The sequence below is a fragment of the Carcharodon carcharias genome, chromosome 5, assembly GCF_017639515.1.
Source record: "Carcharodon carcharias isolate sCarCar2 chromosome 5, sCarCar2.pri, whole genome shotgun sequence".
NCBI lineage: Eukaryota > Metazoa > Chordata > Chondrichthyes > Lamniformes > Lamnidae > Carcharodon > Carcharodon carcharias.
The window spans coordinates 129,953,764-129,977,531 of record NC_054471.1 but is presented as its reverse complement, the minus strand read 5'-3'; the positions used below and the strand labels follow the sequence as shown (position 1 = coordinate 129,977,531).

General features: G+C 41.5%; 1 protein-coding gene across 5 annotated transcripts in view; it reads right to left on the bottom strand.

Annotated features, from left to right (window-relative positions):
- Nucleotides 1–2,030: 2,030 nt before the first annotated feature.
- The window catches only part of tbc1d32 (TBC1 domain family, member 32), a 418,366-nt gene continuing 396,628 nt past the window's right edge, over nucleotides 2,031–23,768 (bottom strand). For all 5 annotated transcript variants that reach the window (XM_041187465.1, XM_041187463.1, XM_041187466.1 and 2 more), the window contains one exon: nucleotides 2,031–2,453. In XM_041187465.1, the coding sequence (XP_041043399.1) occupies nucleotides 2,343–2,453 (111 nt within the window). In that variant the 3' untranslated portion in view covers nucleotides 2,031–2,342. The remainder of the gene's footprint in view (nucleotides 2,454–23,768) is intronic.

Sequence of the window (23,768 nt, the reverse complement as noted above, 5' to 3'; positions counted from 1 at the left end):
TCAAACTTTTTCTACTTTAAACAAAATGTTATCGGCCCCTAGTTGGATCTAACCAAAAACTTGCGGGTCTGGTCCAGGATCATACTCACACTCATGATAATCTGCAGGGTGGGCATTTGGATGTCACTGAATGTGTTTCTCGCACTTCTAGCCTCTAAATGGTGCTTCTTTATTTGCAGGACAAGATGAGACATAAGAAGGAAGCAGACAATGTTGGGATGAGAGCCCTGTAATTTAAAGCTCTTGAGATCCTTTGAAAAGGACAACCTGAAAATCATTGGCATGTAGGGCCTTGAGGAGGTATGGGAGGATGAGGTTGGAGGCTTTCTCCTAAGCTTTTCACATTCTTACCAAGTGACCTGCCAATTACTGAGATACAACAGCACACCCTGAGGTGAAAAATGTTGGCATTTTAAGAGATATTTAGCACTTTCCCTCTTCTTTGTGGCTCTCCCTGTCCAATGGAACTACTGGATAATGTTTATTTGCAGTTGGTTTCTCATTACTACTGAAAGCAATGCTTAGGTTATTAGTCTGAAAGCAAATATTTTTACATGGTCCGAAAAGACAAGAATACATGTCCAAAATAATTGAACTAAAAAGTCTGTCCCTTGTAGGTTTGACTTACCTTTCATGCTTGATCTGCAGGAATGGAAATATGCTTAGAAAACTTCCACCTAATTCTCAGGAGGTTTGGCAAAACCTCTCAGCAACACATATGTGAAAGGAGGCTCCTGTTCAGAATCGAGGATGGGGAGATGGGGGAGGGTGCAGTGCAGGAGGAAGGAGCATAAAAACACAAAAACGCATTTTTAAAAGGAAAATATTGATGGTGGAGGTTCCACCAAGGATTGGCGCATGTCTAAATCCCACTGGCAATTGTTTATAAATATATCTGCTTGACACTGCTGTTATTTGATTCATATTTATTTAAAAAGTGTTTGTTCAAGTTAGTATGGAAATAGATTATTTCAAATTGTTTGGTTTATGGGGAATAAACAATTAGATTTGTTTGTGTTGCTGTCAGTTGTAAGCCTTGCAACTTTTCCTATGGAACATAACAGTGAGATGTTAATATAACTAAACGGGCTAAATTTCAGAATATGCAAAAAGCTGTCATCAGTACTGACACAATTTACTGCTCAATTATCTGAAAATGACACAGCTTTATGAAATAAGAAATTTACTACAACAAAGACATTTGATCAAAGAGTTGATATTTAAACAGTTAAACCTATTCAGAAAACAGAGCAATAATGCATAATAAACTCACTCCTTTAATGTGGTTGGAATACTGATTACTGCGGAATATTCTTCAGCAATTTAAATTTCATTAAATTGGAGGCAGTTCATGTTAGAGAGACCATGACTGTCCCCCCAACACACCACCACACCTAAGCTCTGAAATAAATTCAATTCAATGGAAATCTGCCTTCAGTGGTTCGAATGTTACATGAGCAAAGTCCATTGTGGAATGTACTTTGACAAAAATGTGTTATAGAAGTCAACTATTGCAATTATTGCCCAAAATGCAGATTTCACATTACAATGCATACAGAAATGTGAAAATCGCAAGCAAGTAATACTCCAATTGACTGCACAGGTACCAGTATAGGAAAATCTATGCAAAGTAGTTTTGTATTTACAAGCGAAGAAATACAACATTGGGAACTTGAAGAGAAGATAGTTAATTTATGAATTGTGAAAAACAATAACAATTCATAATTTGATTTAATTAAGCACTAATCATACAGAAGGACAACCATTTGCACTGATGTCCCTGGTGTCCATTATTGCCAAAGTACAAAATATGGAAAATCTGTTGGTTGATATATTTCTCTTATTTGCATGTTCTTTAAATAGCCCACCATACAGGCACCCTGTATCACCTGTGACTTGCAGTTGAAATCTGCAAGGAATAGAGAGACGTGGGAACATCATTTATATTCCCTACACTTAAGCAAGAGAGCTATTGTAATACCAGTAGAAAAATCACCATTAATAAAGAGGGGTGTTATACCATCATTTTGTGGAATCTTTTATTAGGGCAGCAGGTTCCAGACAATGTAAGCTTGGTTTTGAAGTTTAATTTTACTCATTATGTAGTTCTATTCAAAACTCTGCTGTTTAACATGCTTTTCATTCAATGGGAAGTCGTATTTATTGCACGTGTAATTAACTTACCCATGCAATCCGTAACACAATTACTTCATTTGTTCAAATAAGATATTGTGAAACAATTCCATTATTACCATGATGAGAATGTAACATAAATAAGAATTAAACATGGTAGGGCTAGTAGGTAGTAAATAACTCTTTAATTTTTAAACTGTTTTCACTATTTATGATTTAATGTTCTCCATTTCTGTCAATATAGTAGTTCTGTAGGATTGTTCCAAATTTTGCATAAATTCCAGGTAACTGCTAACGTGAAATCCATGGATTGCTTCCTCCTATATAATCAAAAATGAAAGAAATTGAAAATTATTCTGACAGCTGAAGCAGATAATTGGGATTAAAACACCATGATATTTTCTCTGAAAATAAAAAAGCACCACTTTCTTAATTGCAAAGGGTTATGAAAATATGGCAAATAACTTCAAATTCACTTTTTTTCCCTTATCACTACTGGTATTTAATATAGGGGTACAGTACATTATACTGCTGCTTTAAATATCACGATATACTTGTAATTTATGAAAAAATATGCTATAGCCATCTACAAGATACTGTAAATAAATTCAAAAGTGAAAACTGAAGACTAAAGAAACCACAAATGAGTTGTGGTCAGTCCCTATCCGATCTTACTACGTACTTGCTATTACAAAAAAATTAATTTATACCACATTTAAAAAAGGCACAGGGACTAGGATTGCCAACTCCCATATGCTGTAGTTATGGCACCCATCTGCCCTGCCATGACTGTTCAACCTTATTTATTTGATTAGTTAAAATATTTTAATTGAATTATTTTAATTTTATTAGTAATTGATCTATCTAACTTCTGCAGCAAATTCACACTTGCACCAAATTCCCAACTTTAATACTCTTGTTAACAAAGCACTCTTTCATGACCAATCTGTGCTCCATAGTTGTTAAATGGAGAATTGGGGTTTGTTACTTGCATCACAGTTTGATAGGGTGTTCACAGACAGCTTAGCCAGAAAGGGGCTGTCAAAGGTTGTCTCCTCGCTTCCTCTTCCTGCTCTTCAGCTGTTCACTGTATAGTTGGAGGTAAGAGCTGTGCTCTTGTAATGACGAGCTTGTGCAGGAAAAAGCAGGAAACTGTGAATCTTGACACCCGCTCTGTCAAGTAGTGCAGGGTTTGTTCAGAAAAGTACAGATCGTGGAAACAGTGTTCCAGCACACCAATGGTTTGCACCATCTTATTTCATGAGGAAGCATGCCTTTTGGTGTATCATGCTGCGCATATATGAGAGAATATACTGATACATGACCACATGAATTAGGAGTGGGAGTAGGCCACTCAGCCCCTTGAGCCTGCTCCACAATTCAATAAGATCATGGCTGATTTGAATGTAACTTCAGCCCCACATTTCTGTCTACCCCTGGTAACCTTTCACCCCTTGTTAATCAATAATCTATCTAGCTCTGCCTTAAAAATATTCAAAAGCTCTGCTTCCACTACCTTTTGAGGAAGAGTTCGAAAGACTCGCAACCCTCAGAAAAAATTTCTCCTCGTCTCTGTCCTAAATGAGTGAACCCTTATTTTTAAACAGTAACCCTTAGTTCTAGATTCTCCCACAAAAGGAAACATCCTCTCCACATCCGCCCTGTCAAAACCCCTCAGGATCTTAAAGCTTTCAATTAAGTCACCTCTTACTCTTCTAAATTCCAGTGGATACAGCCTTAACTTCCAGCCTTTCCTTCATAAGATAACTCGGCCCTTCCTATCAGTCTAGTAAACCTTCTCTGAACTGCTTCTAGTGCATTTACATCTTTTTTAGATAAGGAGACCAATACAGTACTCCAGATGTGATCTCACCAATGCCCTTACAACTGAAGCATAGCCTCCCTACTTTCTGTAATCAATTCCCCTCACAATAAATGATAACATTCTATGAGTTTTCCTAATTACCTGCTTTACCTTCATACTAACCTTTTGTGATCCATGCATTAGGACACCCAGATCCCTCTGAATCTCAGAGTTCTGCAATCTCTCACCATTTAGATAAGCTTTTTTTATTTTCCCTGCCAAAATCAATGATTTCACATTTGCCCACATTATACTCCATTTGCTGGATCTTGGCCCACTCACTTAACCTATCCATGTAACTTTGTAGCCTCATTACATCCTCTTCACAACTTAGTGAGTTGTGCACTGACATCATGAGCCATGCCGTCAAAGGATAACCTGTTACTAATATTTCCAGCTTCAGCCTGGAAGGAGCCCGAAGCATTAAAGTTCATGGCTGCTCTCACCTTCAAACCACTGGCAATGAGGTCCTTGTCCTACTCCAAGGTTACTGTTGTGACTGCAGCAGCTGGCAGATCTCAGTGAGGACATCCTTACTGAAGTACAGACATCTGACACATTATTCCTTGCTTAGGTTCAGGTAAGAAAATAGCTCCTTGAACAACATGGTTGAAGATAGCCTCCTGTTGAGAGCCCTTCTTCACCATTATTCTTTCCCCTCTTCTAGCAGTTTTCCCCCTGCTGTGTGTTCTGCAAATTTTCCCAGTCATGCTTTATTCCAAAGGAAACATGCCTAGTACAATACATATGTCAGCAGCTGACACCACTCATTGTAGATGCTAGCAACTTTAAAGAACTGTAGAAAACACCAAACACTAATACAATCATAGCAACAGCCACGAGAAATCACTCAGAAACCTGAAAGTAACTGATAATCATTTCAGATGGCACTGGTGGAACAGGTCCTTTTTGCTGTTAAACATGATTAAGAGAGGGCATTACGTGGAGCATGAGGTCCAAAATGGCAGCACTGGCATCACGTCAATGTTAAAGCTGATTGACATCATGATCTGCATTCTCTTGTGTACTTTTAATGGGCATGCACTACATGTGCCACAGACTCCATTTTGGACCTCTATGGCCAGAAAAAGAGAGCTCTCCACCTTTTCGTTTTGCACTCATCAGGACAATTTGCAAGAATAACAAATGTAAACAGAACAACAATTAAGCTATATGAGAAGATAGTGCTGATAGGTTGGCAAGTAGACTCTGGTTGGCAAGTGGACTCTGATTGGTAGGGGAGTTGCCATGGAAAATGCATCAGTTGGTGACTGACAGTTAACTGCCAAGCACTGTTTGAAATTTAAACCAGGCAGCTTGACTCTGATTTGTCAAGGTATTGCCCTGAGGAATGAACCAGCAAATGACTGTCACTTATTTTGTTTAGCTGAAACATGCTCAATGTTAGTACATGTTTTTTCTGTCTGCAAAGAACAGGCCCCATGTATTAATAATATGTAGTTTCCAGTACACACAAATGCACCACACTGTGAGCCCGACTGACAATCTTAAATTGGTCGTCAGCATTGTTCTTAGTGCACCAAGGATTATTTAGTAAATGTTGTGCTATCGCAGAATCACATCTAATGTTGGACATTGGGTTTTGAGTTTTGCAAGTACGGGCTGGTTGGGTATGGTCCATACCTTGCCCATTGCAAACAGCAGAAAGGGACATGCTGTTTGATAGGATCTGCAGGTCTTTGGGATGTATGGCCTACATAACACCACATTAGCACTGAAATTCATATACTACATTACTCATTTCTGTGATAGGCAGGACGTCTTTTTGGCTTGACGGCAGCATCCTGTTAGTGGTGAATACTACTTGTGTTGCTACTGCTTAGTAGCAGTGTGAAACAGCTAGATTCACCTGTTGCTCAAATTTCTGAGATACCCAGGGTAATCTGAGGTGGACTGGGCACTTTTCACAGCCGAAAGCAATGGCTTTAGGCCCGTTCATGAGTTTGTGCAATATACAGCGCAAAATGATCTGATCAGGGTAGCCATTATCCCGCAGGATAGGTTTGATGCACCCTATTTGGCATCAAGCTTGCATGGTGAGCAAATGGCTTGGGCGAGATTGCCGATAAGGCTAATTTTATAGCATGTGGAACTGTAAGAATCCCAATGCATATATTGACCAGTGAAAGTAGGCATGCGGTAGACTGTGGACCCAGGGTTTTCTCTACCATGGCCTACCACAAGCCAAAAGAGGTTCTGTCTATCACACAAATGAGTAATTTGGTATAAGAATTTTATTGCCAGTGTTATTCTAGGTATGTAGGCTGTACATCCTAAAGACTGGCAGATCGTATCAAACAACATGTTCCATCCACTGTTTGCAATGGGCAAGGTACAGACTGTACCTGACCACCACGTGTTTGCACAACTCAAAACACAGTGTCCAACATCAGATGTGATTCTGCGATTGGATAGCATTTACTGAATAATCCTCAGTGTGATAAGAATTACACTGACAACCAATTTAAATTTGTCAGTCGGGCTCACTGTGGTGCATTTGCATGGACTGGAAGCTACATACATTAATATACAGGGCCTGTTCTTTGCAGACAGAAAGAATATGTAAACACACTGCACCTGTTTCAGCTAAACAAAATAAGTGAGTCATTTGCTGGTTCATTCCTCTGGGCAATGCCTTGACCAATCAGAGTCAAGCTGCATGGTTTAAATTGCAAGCATTGCTTGGCAGTTAACTGTCAGTCACTATCAACGGGTGCACTCTCTATGGCAACACCTCTATCAATCAGACTCCACTTGCCAACCAATCAGCACTCTCTTCTCATACAGTATAAATTATGAATCCCTTTACATTTGATATTCTTGTCCTGACAAGTGCAAGACAAAAAGCTTTGACAAAAAAGTATTTCTTCAGCAACACTTAAATGACTTCCCTTCATCTTTTCTTACATTTCAAATATTCTTCAAAACACAAAATATAATCTTAAACTATATGGGTTGCGCTTCAAGTATTGAGTCAGACAGATAATTTGAAAAGTTTGGTTAATAACCATCTTTTTAAATCATAAGAGATTGAAAATGCCATATCATTGCTTTCGTTGGTTTTTGATCAGCTTGTGCTTTATTTCCACAGCAATTAATAGAAAATTCCAAACAATGTTGACATTTTTATAAATGGTGTTATGATCCCAGTTGATGTTACTAGTGGACAGGATTGATCCCAGGGTAGGACCCAGCTTGTCAGATCCTAACTTTTATTTTTTGTTTAGGAAGGTGGAGAGCAACTACTAAACAGAGTCACAGGAGTCAGCTGATAAACTAAGGATTACACAAGTTACAAGACCTATCTAATGCTCTAATGTTTACAGTAAGTACAAAGTCCATGTAAACCAATAGATGACCTGTGATCAGATGCACCCCATTCTAAGTGACAAATGCCACAACAAACAGATGCTGTGGGTCTCCCATCAACTTCCCTCAGATGCTTGTGACATGGTGAGCCAACTGCTCTCTCTGAAATCTATCACACAAGAGTCTCCAATCTCCACTCTTGAAGAACGCACTTTGGAATCTTCTCCCAAATGTTGCTTTCTCTCAGACACCTTCTACAAGGGTCCACCTCCAGGGTTTTGATCTCTCCTCCCACTGTTCCTCGCCACGTGCATTCAAGCTTTCATCCACACACACTCTCTCAGATACTCAGCCATGCCAACAGAACACCACTGCTTCACATGCCCATAGTAAGCACTCACCAACCTTTGGCTGTTCCCTTGGATCATCTGGCCTGTTGCAAGCCTATTTTGCTTTAAGTCTATGTTCTGCAGCTTTCTCCCTTTAAGCTTGGAGCCTTCCTCTACTCCTCACTCTTAGTTTCACATAACAGGACCTTTTGCAGATTCCTGTTCTTTTCCTTTGACTAGAAGGTCTTCTTGAGACTTTTTTTTGTCCCACTCCCTGGTTTCTGGGACCTTCTCCTGTTCTTATGGGAAATCTGCTTTCTGCAGTTCCCTCTCCTGTCCAGCTCCTCTTGGATCCTGGTTTCAACAGAACTAAAGCTATTTTTCTGTTTTCTCTGTCTCTGTGGGTCCCTCTCTTTGGACCCCTGTCACTAGGCAACTGCACAGTTTTTCTACCTTGTGTTTGTTTTAACTTAAACTGAAAACTAAAACACATTCCTAACATCCACAAATACAAATATAACTTACTTAAACCATCTCTAGTTCCTAATAATTCTAATGATATGGCATTGTTAATTGCTAGGCTGACCAAATCCCAAAGGGAATTTTGGCCAAGCTATCACAACAATGTGCAATTTGTATTTTTTATTACGAGAAGATATGTGCACTGAAGTCAGGAGTAAATGTTCCACTACCACTTTTGGAGATTTTAAATATTAAATTAAAACATTCACAAAAGGAAAGAAAACTTAAACACACAAGGTTACAGTTACACGGTTAAATTTAGTCTTATAACATTTTCTAAAAGATTTCTACTTAGCAAGACTCCCAAATAAACACCCTTTTCCAGGCAACAGTTCAAATAGATTCTTAATCTATAAAACATCAAGCAAGGCACCCACTGTTACTATAAGGAAGCTATTTCATAGGGCTTTCCTCTCCTGTTCACTTGACAATGGAAATCCAAGGCTAAAACAAAACTTTGCTTTCTAGAGTGAGCAAGCACTTCTCTGGGGTGGCTAGAGGCTGCTTTTCACAGGTTTGTCTTCACACTGTACCGCACCCCTCCCACCACGCCCCTCCTCCCACCAAGATCTCATAGTCGCTCACCTTGTACAGCTTTCAATCTTCTCTTAAATATATTTTAAATATATTTAGAACAATGTAAGCCCATTGTTCTAAACTTTCTTTGGAAGTTACTTTTCCCAGAATATAAAAATCTTTCATGTTGTCATTATGGCCAGCACTTTTGGGAAAAATAAACTTAATAACCTTGCCTTATTTATTTATGATTTTTACCAGTTGCAAAACTTTCTGTTACGCCTCTTTGAAATTCAACAGCTAACAATTCACTCCTCAATTATCTCCTAATGCAAATTTCCATTCATGCTATATCTCCTGGGCTCTCATCTTAGGTCACCCATTTCCATTTCAAATGCCTGCTTTCATACCTATCCCCTTTGATGATTTAAATTTTGCAGTCTGACTGTCTTTAGTTTAATTAAATTAGTCACACACACAACCCCTACAAACCTGTTTCACAGTATCCCACAGTAATATTAGGAAAAATGATCTTTTTACACGATAGATTAAAATAATTTATACTTTCTCCATAGTTCATTGTATATCAAATTACAGAATAGGCTGTAACTGCACAATTATACCATTCAGAAGGAAGGATATGAACTCCAGATACATAACCGGAAGGAGAAGTAGGAAAGTAGGAGAATAATGTCAGTCTATAACATAGAATAATTACAGCATCACTTAGTGTGGAAATATAAGGAATATAGCCGTAGTTTACAGGCTACATGTATTTAAAATTCAACAAATCACAGACAGTGATGCTTTATACACATTACACACAATGAACAATTTAATACAGCTAGAGATGGGACTTTTAAGATAATTACAGATTAATTACATTCATATTTAATTTGTTGCACTCAGCTTTAATTTAGAAAAGTAAAACAGGATTTAAACCAAAGGTCAAAGGAATGAGAACTAGAAGTAATCTATATACTATAGAATGGATGGTGAGCTACAAGGAATAAAATAAATTTATGGATTAAAAGAGTATTTCAAAATTAGAAAATACTTTGATATAACGAATGTCTACATCAAGTACATGCTACATTTTTATACTAACTTGAGTACAACATGAATACCAATACATAAGTTACTGAATATAAAAAATAGAATACAAGGTATCCAACTGCAATCGTACATGACTGATTATCGTCTGTCAAAAATCAATAATATTCGGGATTAAATTACTGGAATGGTACTTTGTTTCATCATAGTGTGCAGAAACAGCAAATTCTCTAAAACAGAAAGTCTGCTGAATCTAAAGTAGATAATGAAGTATAGTTACTTTTCTGCTCACATGCTTGGCTTATGGCTGTTCAATTACTGTTAGTGCCACAAAGCTTTGCCATCTGACCTTAACCCCATCTTTTGCCATTGCAACTGCATTTTCTGATTAAAAAAACTATTGTGCTGTTGAATAATAATACACTTATGTCCTAGTGCATGAATGGATGCTAATGCATTTTTCATGCAGTTTATCTTCAGATTTGCAAACACAAGCCATTTGTTTGGAAATACACAGTAGGGACAATTTTCTAAAAACAGAGTTATAAAATCTTACAATTTCACATTTCATCTACACAGGCTCTGTATCTAGTATAACATTATCATCTTTTAGTGATGCCCTCATTTTCTTTTCTTTGGAAGATTAACTGACAAAGTGTGCCTTATACATAATGTGATCTGCCTAAAATGATACATTGGGCTAGAACTTGCTGTCAAATTAACATTGAAGCTAATGGCACTTGCCATTATTCATGTGCAAATGGCACCACTTCAGGCAAGGGAAGATGCAAGTTTAAAAATGTAAATTTTTATGTTTTTATTTAAAAATTTCTGTATGAGTTATACTGCTCTGCTGTTAAACTTGCAAAAACACCATGGGGAGAATTTCCCCCTGTTTTTTTTGGGGGGGGTGGGGGGTTGTGCGGGGATGGCTGTGGACCCAATTGATGCCCCCAATTGGGTCTGCACTGCCATTTTACGTGGGAGGGCCAATTGAGGCCTGACCAGCGTGATGTGCGCCTGAAAGTGCTGAGTGCTCCCTGTGAGGGCTGGCAGGGGGTTCCCTGAGTCAGAGCCTGCGCTCTTTTGTGCATGCTTGCAAAAGAGTGCAGAAATCTGTGCCTCAGGGATATTAGTTTAAGTTTTAAAAATTTAAATAAAGAAAAAATTTTAAGACATCCCCTCATGTGACAGTGTCACATGAGCTGGGACATGTCAATGAACATTAATGAAAAAATTTATTTAATTTATAAACCCTTCATGAAACTTCATCCCACTCGTGGATGAAGTTCCATGAAAAATGCAAAGACCTCCTGGGCTCTTCGTTTGCCCGCCAACCTTAAGGTTGGATGGGCAGCTCAGTTTATTACTTTAATTGATATTTAAACAGCCTTAATAAGCCTTTGGCAGTTCAGCGGGTGCACAGCCGACTTGGCTGCACGCCTGCTGAACTGGGAATCTAAATGACGCACGGTGATGTCAGGGCGCCATCATTTTATGCCTCGGCAAGCGGGTCCCACCCCCACTCACCAAGCTGAAAATTCTGGCCCATATCACGGCCTGCCTCATCAATTGAACGGCAGGAAGCTGCTGTAATTGTGCGGTAACTATGAACTAAATATGCCACAGAAAGTTAAGCCTTGACCACTTCAGCCTAAGTAATCTTTTGCCAACATAATTGGTATTGATTACTACCAGATAAACTCACTAGCACAGATAATATGTATTACACATGTGGGCCGGATTTTCATCTTGCATTGGGATCCTGGGCGCCAATGCATTCGTATCATGGATGCGATGCAATTTGCAAATTTAAATGACTGATTGACCATGGAGTGGGTTTGGCTCTGAATCAGAGGAGCCAGAGCAGCTTAAAGTGGGACTCGGTCCTGTGGGCCCTTTAAAAAGGCAAGTGGCAGCTATAACTGGACCCCAGATTTACCAATCCCTCCCTTGAGGTGCTAATAGACAGTGTGGCCAAGAGGCAGGAGGTTTTCTTCCTGATCTTCGGCTGAAACAGAGTCCTGTAAGAGAGCAAATGGCATGTTTGAGTAGGCAGAGGGGATCAGCAGTCGTGGTGTCATCAAAAGGACACAGACATTGTACTGCAAGATATTCAATGACCTCCTAGGCTGGTGATACAAAGCTAGGTGGGAAAGTAAGCTGTGAGTAGGAAAAAAAAGGCTGAAAAGGGATATAGACAGCATAATTCAGCAGTCAACAGGGTTTAAGATGGAGTATCTTAAGGGAAGTGCGAGCTTGTTTACTTTGCAATAAGAATGAAAAAACAGAGTATTTTTAAGAGAGACTTGTATGTACTCATACAAGGAAAATGAAGTTAGCATGCAGGGTTAGCAAGCAATTAGAAAGGAAAATGGCATGCATGCCTTTATTGAACGGAGACTGAAGTACAAGATTAAGAAAGTTTTGCCACAATTGAATACAGCTTTGGCGAGACTGCATCTGGAATACTGTGTGCAGTTTTGGTCTCCATATCTAAGGAAAGATATACCTGTCTTGGTGGCGGTAGAGTGAAGGTTCACTACATTGGTACCTGGGATGAGAGGACTCTCCTAAGATTGTTGGCTGAGTACATAGCGCCTATGCTCTCTGAGTTTAGAATGACAAGTGATCTCATTGAAACTTGAGATTCTGAAGGGGCTTGACAGGGTAGACATAAGTGGTTGGTTCTCCTGGTTAGGGAATCTCAGGATAAGGAGCTGATCATTTTGGGCTGATAAAAGTAGAAATTTCTTCACTCAGAATTGGAATTTTCAAACCCAGAGGACTGTGGATGCTCCAACATTGAGTATATTCAAGGTTGGGATAGATAGATTTTTGAGTTCTCAGGGAATCAAGGGATACGGGGAGCAGGCAGAAAAGTAGAGTTGAGGCAGAAGATCAGCCATATTTGTATTGAATGGCGAGTAGACTCAAGGAGCTGTATGGTCTATCTTGTTCCTACTTTTGATGTACCTCCACCTAAGCCAGGAAGCAGTCTGTTCAGTGTCTGCAATTCACCAAGGAAGTGAGTACAAAATTCTGCCACCATTTGGAACCAGACCTGCAGCCTCAGAGCAGGTAGAGGACCATCACCATCAGCGTCCATGAAGGAGATCATGGCCACGAATTTTTTCATGTTGACATCCTTCCAGGTTGGAATAGGTGACATAGCTAACATCTTGCTGTTTGCTATCTATTGCGATGTCTATCACTGAGTTGAGAGAGGCTTTGCATGCTAAGAAAGGGGATTTCACCTTTGAACTGAGAGCAGCAGGAGGAGTGTTATTGTTGTGCCAAGAAAGCAGGCTTCCCCATAGTGCAGCGTACCACTGACTCCAAATATATGATTTTGCTCAGTCCACATCTCAATGGTGAGATGTGCTGAAACCATTGAGGTTACCATTCACTCAATATGTAATTGGTGTGCAAACATGCTCAGCACATCATGCTGGTGAACACCCACTATCCTGGCAGTAGTCATGATGTGTTCATCCTGCATTTCTGCTATCCATCAATCTTTCAGCCAACACATCAAACTAGAGGATGACTGCTGTGTGACAAGGTCTATCCACTCTATATCTGGCTCTTGATTTCCCTCCGTAATCCAACTTCACCTTGAGTTTCTTATAATGAGAGCCACGCTCACAAAACGATTTTCGTGTTGAAGTAGCAGTTTAGCTACCTCAATCCTGTTGGAGGAGCCCTCCAATACTTTTTGGAGTGGGTGTCCTGATTTATTGTGGTCTGCTGCATCCTCTACAATCTGGCCATCATGAGGGCACAGCTCTTGCTCTCACGCATAGCACCTCAGTAAAAGAAGAAAGTAGGGGAGGAAGGAGAGGCAGGCGAAAAACAGGAAGCAAAGGAGGCAGCTGGTACATATACATTTTGGATGGCATGCCTGTGAGCACAACATTCAACTGATTCCCTTGAATAAAGCCCCATTTTCCTGCTATTGAACAGTTCCACACTTTATCATCCTTCTGCAACTGACCATCACAGCACCCTCTTGGTGACAATCGTGAAATTAAAGCCACCAGAAAACAATCATTCCATGCTAACTTTATCCAACAAATCATCCAATACTCCATGCAATACTCGTGTTACGCATTCCCTTTGAATTGCATGCGTCTTTGCTTGTCTTGCTGCAAATATGCACTGCTACTCCAGTAGCTGCAGCATGGCTGATGGAAGAATGTAGACTTTCACAGAGGAACACTGTGGATGGTCTTGCAGGATGTCTTCCTCCAACCATGTCCCGAGAAAAGCTGGCTTTGGACTACACCACCTCAGCATGGGTGGCAGAAGCATATCTGGTTGGCTGACAGGCAACAGCAAAGGATGGAGTGACAGAGGTGCAAGCACAAGTGCTATCAGTCTGGCAGAGGACAGCAGGCTCGTGCTCCATGGAGTCACTGCCATTCTCCTGGGAAGCTGCGTCAGCAATCTTAGTAACCTGTAGGAGGACAAATTGTTGAACTCCTGTAAGTTCCTGAAAGCTGCTGGGAACATTGGTATCTGCAGCTAGCTGGCCTTGCATGGCAAAAGGCTGAGATTTTAGGGCCTCAAAAAATAGGATCAAGAGTGGACCTGCCTTGCCATTCAATACTATCATGGCTGATCGTCTGCCTCAACTCCACTTTCCAGCCTGCTCCTCGTATCCCTTGAATCCCTGGGAGACTAAAAATCTGTCTTTCTCAGCCTTAAGTATATTAAATGATGAAAAATCCATAACCCTCTGGGGTAGAGAACAAGCTTGGGTTAATCATGCATCATGATTCACATGCCCAATTTTGGGGGCTATCCAATTTAGTGCCCTATTTCTACATCTATACTTTTGACAAACATCCTCAGTTCCCTCTTGTATTTTACTTCCACTCCATAAATTTTGCAAAATAGTTTTCCAATAAGGCTATCTTATGAACGTCAGCTGTTTTTCGAATGGGACTAAGTGAATAGCTCTTTAAGAACCAGCAAAGGTCTTGATAATTTCTAAATGTTGTAGCCATGGATTTGCTCTACATTTTCACTTACTGTTGTGGTATGTATAGATCTGAACTGTTCAGGGCCATTTCGAGCCAACATATTTCTTGTTGCACTAGGAGTTGCTGGATGTTCATTGATTGGCTGATTTAAGCAAACTGACATAAAGCATTACATCTTTGTTTCTTGCTCTTCAGCGCAAGGATTATCACACAAAAAGTTCTATTAAAATAGAACAATGATTTTCACCTTGACACATCTCAATTTTCCTGGGATTATCAATAACAAAAACAACTTATAGTGTTTTTAATGTAAGAAAACATCCCAAAGCTATTCACAGAAGCATTGTAAAACAAAGCATGACACAGAGCCACAGAGGTGTTATTCCGTTAGATGATCAGAAGCTTGGCCAAAGGGGTTTTAATACGTGTCTTAAAGGAGGGAAGCCAGGAACAGAGGCAGAGAAGTATATGGAGGGAATTCCAGAAATCAGGGCCTAGCAACTGAAGACACGGCCACCAATGCTGGAGAAATTAAAATTGGGGATACCCAAGAGGTCAGGATTAGAGGAGTGCAGATATCTGAGGGTTGTGGGGCTGTAGGAGATTACAGAAAATGGGAGCAACAAGGCTATGGAGAGATTTGAAAACACAGACGAGAATTTTAAAATCAAAGTGTTGCTTAACCAGGAGCCAATGTACGTCAGTGAGCACAGGGGCGATTGGTGAAAGGGACTTGCTGCGAGTTAAGACACAGGCAGCAGAGTTTTGGATGACCTCAAGCTTATGGAGGGTAGAATGTGGGAGTGCATTGGAGTAGTCTAGAGGTAATGAAGGCATGAATTAGGGGTTCAGCAGCAGATGAGCTGAAACACGGACAAAGTGGGCATTGTTATGGAGGTGGAAATAGGTGATCTCAATGGCTGCGCAAATGAGATCAGAAACTTATCTTGGGATCAAAAGTGATACCAAAGCTGCGAACAGACTGGCTTAAACTCAGACTGTTGCCAGTGAGAGGCAGTAGTTGGGGAATGGAGTTTGGAGCAAGGACCAAAAACAATGGCTTCAGTCTTTCCAATATTTAATTGGAGGAAATTTCTGTTTATCCAATACTGGATGTTGGATAAGTAGTCTAACAACTTAGCAACTATGAAGGAGTTGTGAGAGGTTGTGAGGAGGTAGGGCTGGGTATCAGCGCACTAATGAAAGCTGACATTGTGTTTTAGATGGGGTTGCTGAAAGGCAGCATGTAGTTGGAAAATAGGAGCAGGCCAAAGATAGATCCTTGGGGAACACCAGAGGTAATGTTGTGGGGCAGGAGAGAAGCCATTGCATGATTGGACAGATAAGAATAGAAGCACAGATCTTTGTTACAGTCAGGTAGGATGTCATCTGTGTCTTTGGTAAGAGCTGTTTTGGTACTGTGGCAGGAGCGAAAACCCGATTGGAAAGATTTAAACACAGAGTTCTGGGAAAGATGGGAATGGATTTGAGAGGCGAAAATAGGTTCAAAGACTTTGGAGAGGAAAGAAAGGTTGAGATGGGATGATAGTTTTCAAGGATGGTGGAATCAAGTGTTTTTTTGAGGAGGGGGGTGATGACAAAATATTTAAAGGAGAGGTGGGAAGCACCTGAAGAGAGAGAACCGTTAAAAATATTCGCTAACATGGGAATGTACCAGGAAGGGAAGTTGGGTGGTCAGCATTTTAGTGGGAACAAGATCTGGGGAGCAGAAGGTAGGCCTCGTGGACAGGGTTGAGTTCAGAAAAGGCTTATGGAAGATAGGAGGTAAATTAGAAAAAGATGAGGCACATATAGACACATGGCAGCATGATATCATTGCTATTACAGAAATTTGGCTTAAAGGGCAAAGATGACAGCTCAACATCCCTCGATATAGGGTTTTCATGCAGGATAGAGAGGGGCTAAAAAAGATGGGGGTATAGCATTATTGGTTAAAGAATCAACTACAGCTGTGAGAAGGGATGATATACTAAATGAAGCATCAAGTGAGGCTACATAGGTTGGGTTCAGAAGCCACACCACTAGGAGTGTGCTATAGACCTTCAAATAGTGAGAGGGAGATAGAAGAACAACTATGTAGGCAAATTTCTGTGTGCAAAAACAATAATAGGGCAATAATAGTTGGGGACTTCAACTACTCTAATATCAACTGGGACACAAACAATGTAATAGACTTAAGGGGCACAAAATTCTTAACTGCATTCAAGAGAGCTTTTTTAACCCAATGAGAGGGGTTGCAATTCTAGATTTAGTCTTAGGAAATGAAGCTGGGCAAGTGGATGAAGTAGCAGCTGGTGACCATTTTGGAGATAGTGGCCATAATACAGTTAGAAACAGGAGTAAAAGTTCTAAATAGGGGAAAGACAAATTTTATGAAGCTGACAAGTGATCTTGCAAAAGTGGATGTAGTAATTGTAAGTAAAACCTTTCATAATGTTATGGGGATCATGTGACTGTACAGACAAATCAGCCTTAGCATGGGTAATCTTAGAGGCGGAGCTTTCTAACCTTGGTCTTGGTACTAGCATGTAGCTTCATCAGGAGCTCTGTAAGTAAAGTTTACTGTTTCTTACAAGAAACCTACCCTGCACTCCAAGTTTATTATAGTGGACTGGTTATAGCTACTTGAAGGGAAATCAGTGACAGGCCAGTGGGAGGCATTCAAAAGTGAGATTCTACCGGCACAGTGCAGAGGTGTTCCCACAAAGAAAAAAGGGTGGTACTGCCAAATGTAGAGCCCTTTGGTTATCTAGAAACATACAATCTAAGATAAAGCATAAAAAGCAAGCTTATGACAGTCACAAAAACTTAATACTATAGAAAGCATGGAAGAATATGGAAAGTACAGGGGTGAAGTAAAAAAAGCAATTAGGAAAATAAAGAGAGGATACAAAAAAATATTGCCAGGAAAAATCAAAGAAAACCCAATGATTTTTACCAGTACATTAAGAGCAAAAGAGTAACGAAGGAAACTGTAGGGCCTATCAGAGATGTATACGGTAACGTGCCATGATGCTGAAGATGTGGGCAGGGTTCTAAATGAGTATTTTGTTTCTGTCTACACTAAGGAGAGGGATGATGAAGATATTCTAATTAAAAAGGAGTGTGAAACATTAGGTACAATAAGCATAGTGAGAGGCGAAGCATCGGAAGGTAATGGTGTACTGTCGCTGGACTAGTAACCCAGAGATAAAAACAAAATACTGTGGGTGCTGGAAATCTAGAACAAAAACAAAAATACCTGGAAAAACTCAGCAGGTCTGACAGCATCTGCGGAGAGGGATACAGTTGATGTTTCGAGTCTGTATGACCCTTCATCAGAACTAAGAAAAGAGATGAAATATAAGCTGGTAGAAGGGGGTGGGACAGGAAAGCTTGACAGGGGGCCAGTGATAGGTGGAGGCCAAGAAGAGACTGCCAAAGGTGTCATAGACAAAAGGACAAAGGGGTGTTGACGGTGGTGATGTTATCTAAAAGATCTCAAAGTGGTCACCCTGTCTGCGTTTGGTCTCTCCAATGTAGAAGAGACCGCATTGGGAGCAACGAGCACCCACTCTACGACATTCACTGCTCCCAATGATTCCGCTTTGCAGAACACCTTCAGTCTGTCCGCAAGCATGACCCAGACCTCCATGTCGCTTGCCATTTCAACACACCACCCTGCTCTCATGCCCACATGTCTGTCCTTGGCCTGCTGCAATGTTCCAGTGAAGCTCAACGCAAACTGGAGGAACAGCTTCCGATTAGGCACTCTACAGGCTTCTGGACTTAATACTGAGTTCAACAATTTCAGATCATGAACTCTCTCCTCCATTCCCACCCCCTTTCCTATACCCCCTTTTCCAATAATTTATCCTTTTTTTTTTACAGCTATTTTTTTCTCTTTCTTCCTATTTTTAAATTTATTTCGATCTATTGTTTCATCTCCATCTTTTAGCCCAAATTGATCCCTTCCCCCCATCCCACCCGCACTAGGGCCATCTGCCACTTGCTTGCTTCCCTTAATGTCCCCATTAGCACATCTTTTAGATAATATCACCACCATCAACACCCCTTTGTCCTTTTGTCCATGACATCTTCGGCAGTCTCTTCTTGGCCTCCACGTATCACTAGCCTCCTATCAAGCTCTCCTGTCCCACCCCATTTTACTAGCTTACATTTCATTTTATTTCTATATGTCTTAGTTCTGAACAAGGGTCATACGGACTCGAAACGTCAACTGTATCCCTCTCCGCAGATGCTGTCAGACCTGCTGAGTTTTTCCAGGTACTTTTGTTTATGTTCTAGTAATCCAGAGACCCAGGGTAAGCTCTGGGGACCGGGGTTCTAATCCCGCCACGGCAGATGGTAGGATTTGAATTCAATAAAAACCTGATGTTAAAAGTCTGATGATGACCACGAAACCATTGTCGATTGTTGTAAAAACCCATCTGGTTCACTAATGTCCTTTAGGGAAAGAAATCTGTCCTTATCGGGTCTGGCCTATATGTGACTCCAGACCCACAGCAATATGGTTGACTCTTAAAATGCAAGCCACTCAGTTGTATCAAACTGCTACAAAGTCACAAAAAAGGAATGAAACCAGACGGACCACCTGACATTGACCTAGGCACCTAAAAAGACAACGGAAATTTCAGGCCTGTCAACCCTACAAAGTTCTTCTTACTAACATCTGGGGGCTAGTGCCAAAATTGGGACAGCTGTCTCACAGTCAAGCAACAGCTTGACATAGTCATCCTCACTGAATCATACCTTGTCCCAGACACCACGATCATCATCCCCAGGTATGTCTTGTCTCACTGGCAGGACAGTGGTCTACAGTCGGGAGGGAATTGCCCTGGGAGTCCTCAACATTGACTCCGGACCCCATGTAGCCTCATGGCATCAGGTAAAAGATGGGCAAGGAAACCTCCTGCTGATTACCAAGTACTGCCCTCTCTCAGCTGATGAATCAATGCTCCTCCATGTTGAACACCACTTGGAGGAAGCATGAGGGTCAACCCTGGTTCAATGAAGAATGCAGGAGGGCATGCCAGGAGCAGCACCAGGCATACATAAAAATGAGGTGTCACCCTGCTGAAGCTATAACACAGGACTACTTGCATCCAAACAGCATAAGCAGCAAATGATAGAGCTAAGCAATCCCACAACCAACGGATCAGATCGAAGCTCTGCAGTCATCCAGTTGTGAATGTTGGTGGACAAATAAACAACATATTGGAGGAGGAGGCTCCACAAATATCCCCATCCTCAATGATAGAGGAGCTCAGCACATCAGTGCAAAAGATAAGGCTGAAGCATTTGCTACGATCTTCAGCCACAAGTACTGAGTGGATGAGCCATCTTGGCTTCCTCCAGAGGTCCCAAGCATCATAGATACCAGTCTTCAGGCAATTCAATTCACTCCATGTGATATCAAAAAATGGCTGAAGGCATTGGATGCTGTAAAGGCTATGGGCCCTGACAATATTCCGGCAATAGTACTGAAGACTTGTACTCCAGAACTTGCCGCGCCCGTAGCCAAGCTTTTCCCTCTACAGCTACAACAGTGGCATCTACCTGGCTATGTGGAAAATTGCCCAGGTAAGTCCTGTATATAAAAAGCAGGACAAGTTCAACCCAGCCAATTAAAGCCTCAGCAGTTTATTCTCCATCATCAGTAAAGTAAATAGAAGGGGTCATCAACACTGCTTTCATGTGGCACTTGCTTAGTAATAACCTGCTCATTGATGTCCAGTTTCGGTTTTGCCAGACCACTCAGCTCCTGAGCTCATCACAGCACCGGTTCAAACATGGAATAAAGAGCTGAACTCTCTAGGGGAGGTGAGAGTGACTTCGCTTGATATCAAGGCAGCATTTGACAGAGTGTGGCATCAAGGAGCCCTAGCAAAACTGGACTCAATGGTATCAGGGGGAAAACTCTCCACTGGTTGGAATCAAATTTAGCACAAAGGAAGATGGTTGTGGTTGTTGGAGGTCAGTCATTCAGCTCCTGGACATTACCGCAGGCGTTCCTCAGGGTAATGTCCTCGGCACAACCATCTTCAGTTGCTTCATCAATGAATTCCTTCCATTGAATGGTCAGAAGTGGGGATGTTTGCTGATGATTGCACAATGTTCAGCACCACTCGTGATGACTCAGATACTGAAGCAATCCATGTCCAAATGCAGCAAGACCTGGACAATATCCAGGCTTCAGCTGGCAAGTGGCAAGTAACATTCGCGCCAGGCAATGACCATCTCCAACAAGAGAGAATCAAACCATCGCCCTTGTTGTTCAATGGCATTACCATCACAGAATCCCCCACTATCAACGTCCTGGGGGTTATCATTAACTAGAAACTGAACAGGACTAGCCATGTAAATACTGTGGCTACGAGAGCAGGACAGAGGCTAGGAATCCTGCGACGAGTAACCCACCTCCTGACTCCCCAAAGCCTGTTCACCATCTACAAGGCACAAGTCAGGAGTGTGATAGAATACCCCCCACTTGCCTGAATGAGTGCAGCTCCCACAATACTCAAGAAGCTTGGCACCATTTAGGATAAAGCAGCCCGTTTGATTGGCACCACATCCACAAACATTCACTCCCTCCACCGCCGACACACAGTAGCAGCAATGTACACCACCTACAAGATGCAATGTAGGAATTCACCAAGGCTCCTTCGACAGCACCTTCCAAACCCAAGACCATTACCATCTAGAAGGACAAGGGCAGCAGATAGATGGGAACACCACCACCTGGAAGTTCCCCACCAAGTCTCTCAACATCCTGACTTGGAAATATATCGCCGTTTCTTCACTGCAGCAGTTCAAGAAGGCAGCTCACCACCATCTTCTCAAGGGCAACTAGGGATGGGCAATAAATGCTGGCCCAGCCAGCGAAACCTACATCTCATGAATGAATAAAAAAAAAAGTACAGGAAGGACTGACATCCTTGGAGATGGATAAATCACAGGGTTGGATGGATTGTATCCCAGGTTGTTAAAGGAAGCCAGGGAAGAAATAGAGGATGCTCTGAGGGTCATTTTTCAATCCTCACTAGATACAGGCAAGATACCCAGAGGATTGGATGTCTGTGAACGTGGTACCATTATTTAAAAAGAGTGCGAGGAATAGGCCAAACAATTATAGGCCTGTCAGTCTGACTTCGATGGTGGAAAATTATTAGAATCATTTCTGAGAGACAGGATAAACTGTCACTTAGAAAGGAATGGATTAATCAGGGATAGTCAGCATGGCTTTGTTAGTGGAAGGTCATGTCTTACTAACTTAATCGAACTTTTTGAGGATTGCATGTCCACAGGTCCCTGAAGGTGGCAGGACAGGTGGCTAAGGTGATAAGGCATATGGAATGCTTTCCTTTATTGGACGAGATGTAGAATATAAAAGCAGGAATGCAATGATGGAGCTGTATAAAATGCTGGATAGGCCACAGCTGGAATTTTGTGTACAGTTCTGGTTGCCACATTACAGGAAGGACATAATTGCTCTGGAGAGAGTAGAGAGATTTACAAGAATGTTGCCAGTGTTTGAAAATTGCAGCTATGAGGACAGATTGGGTAGGCTGGGCTTGTTTTCCTTGGAACTGAGGGGGCTGAGGGGTGACCTGATTAAGGGATACAAGATTATGAGGGACCTAAATAGAGTAGACAGGGATGCCCTTTTTCCCTTAGCGGAGAGGTCAATTACCGCAGGCACAGATTTAAGGTGATTGGTAGAAAAATTAGAGGGGACATGAGGAAAAGCTTCCTCACCCAGAGGGTGGTGAGTGTTTGGAATTCACTGCCTGGTTTAGTGGTGGAGGCAGAAACCCTCAACCCATTTAAAAGTAACCTAGACCTGCACCTAAAGTGCTGTAACTCTCAAGGCTACAGACTGGGTGCTGCAAGGTGGGATTAGAATGGACAGCTAGTTTTTCATTTTTTTATTTTTCAACTGGCACATATAGGATGGGGTGAATGGCCTCTTTCTGTGCCATAACTTTTCTATAGTTCTATGACAGGCAGCTGATTGGATGATCTTGATCTTAGTGACAATGAGGTTCATGAGCACCTTGCACTTTTTGTTGGAGGTGAGGGAGGAGGGGGGGTCTAAGAAGAGGGTCTGCAGTCGAGAAAAGAAGCCATGGGTTATCTTTGCATTCCAGGGTAATCTTGGAACGGTGAGCAGATGTAGTAGACGAGAGCAGGTCCCGATAGTGTTTTAATCCAGCCAGAATCGGTGGTAGATGGCTAAACCAGATATCCGCCATATTCCTTTAAGCCTGGAACCCTTGGATTTAAGGAGATGGAGATTGTATCGGCCAAGGTAAGAGAGCAATGGTTTCATTGGGGGCTGGAGCATCAAGGTTGAAGTGAGGGTGTAGTTAAGTAAATCTGTAGTTGCAGGAACATTGTGGCAAACAGAGAATCAGAGTTAGATTGTTCGGATTTTAAAAGTGCTGTTGCAAGTCATTTGGGGAATAGTTTTTTTCCTGGGATGTTTCAGAAGGAGGGAGTGTTGGGCTGTGGTAGGGGGAATGCGGATGGTAAATAATAAAGTAATGATCAGAGATGGCCTTATCCATAATTGAAACTATAGGTGTAGTGAGACCAGGTTGGCAAGGTCATCAAGCTGGCTGTGAATATGGATTGGGAAGTTTGGTGGCAGAGGTTTAGGGAGAATAAGACGGAAATAAACTCAGAGGACAGAGAACATAATGAATTGAGATGGAGGTTGAAATCACGGAGGATGAGATGTTGTTTGAAACGGAAGCAGAGGTAGGAAAGCAGTGAAATTATGTTGGTGAGACAATTTTCGTCCTACTTGACAGGCAGTAGAGAGTGATGATTTTGAAAGAGAGTTGTGAGGGGTGGAGCAAGTTGAGATACCAGAGGAGCATGGGGTCAGGCCAAGATGTGACCTGGTAATAACTCCCACCTTGGCAAGGCAAATGGTAGATGATGTAGCCAGGCCAGGAGATTACATTAATGGACAAGTTATCATCATTCCTCAGCCAAGGGCGATGA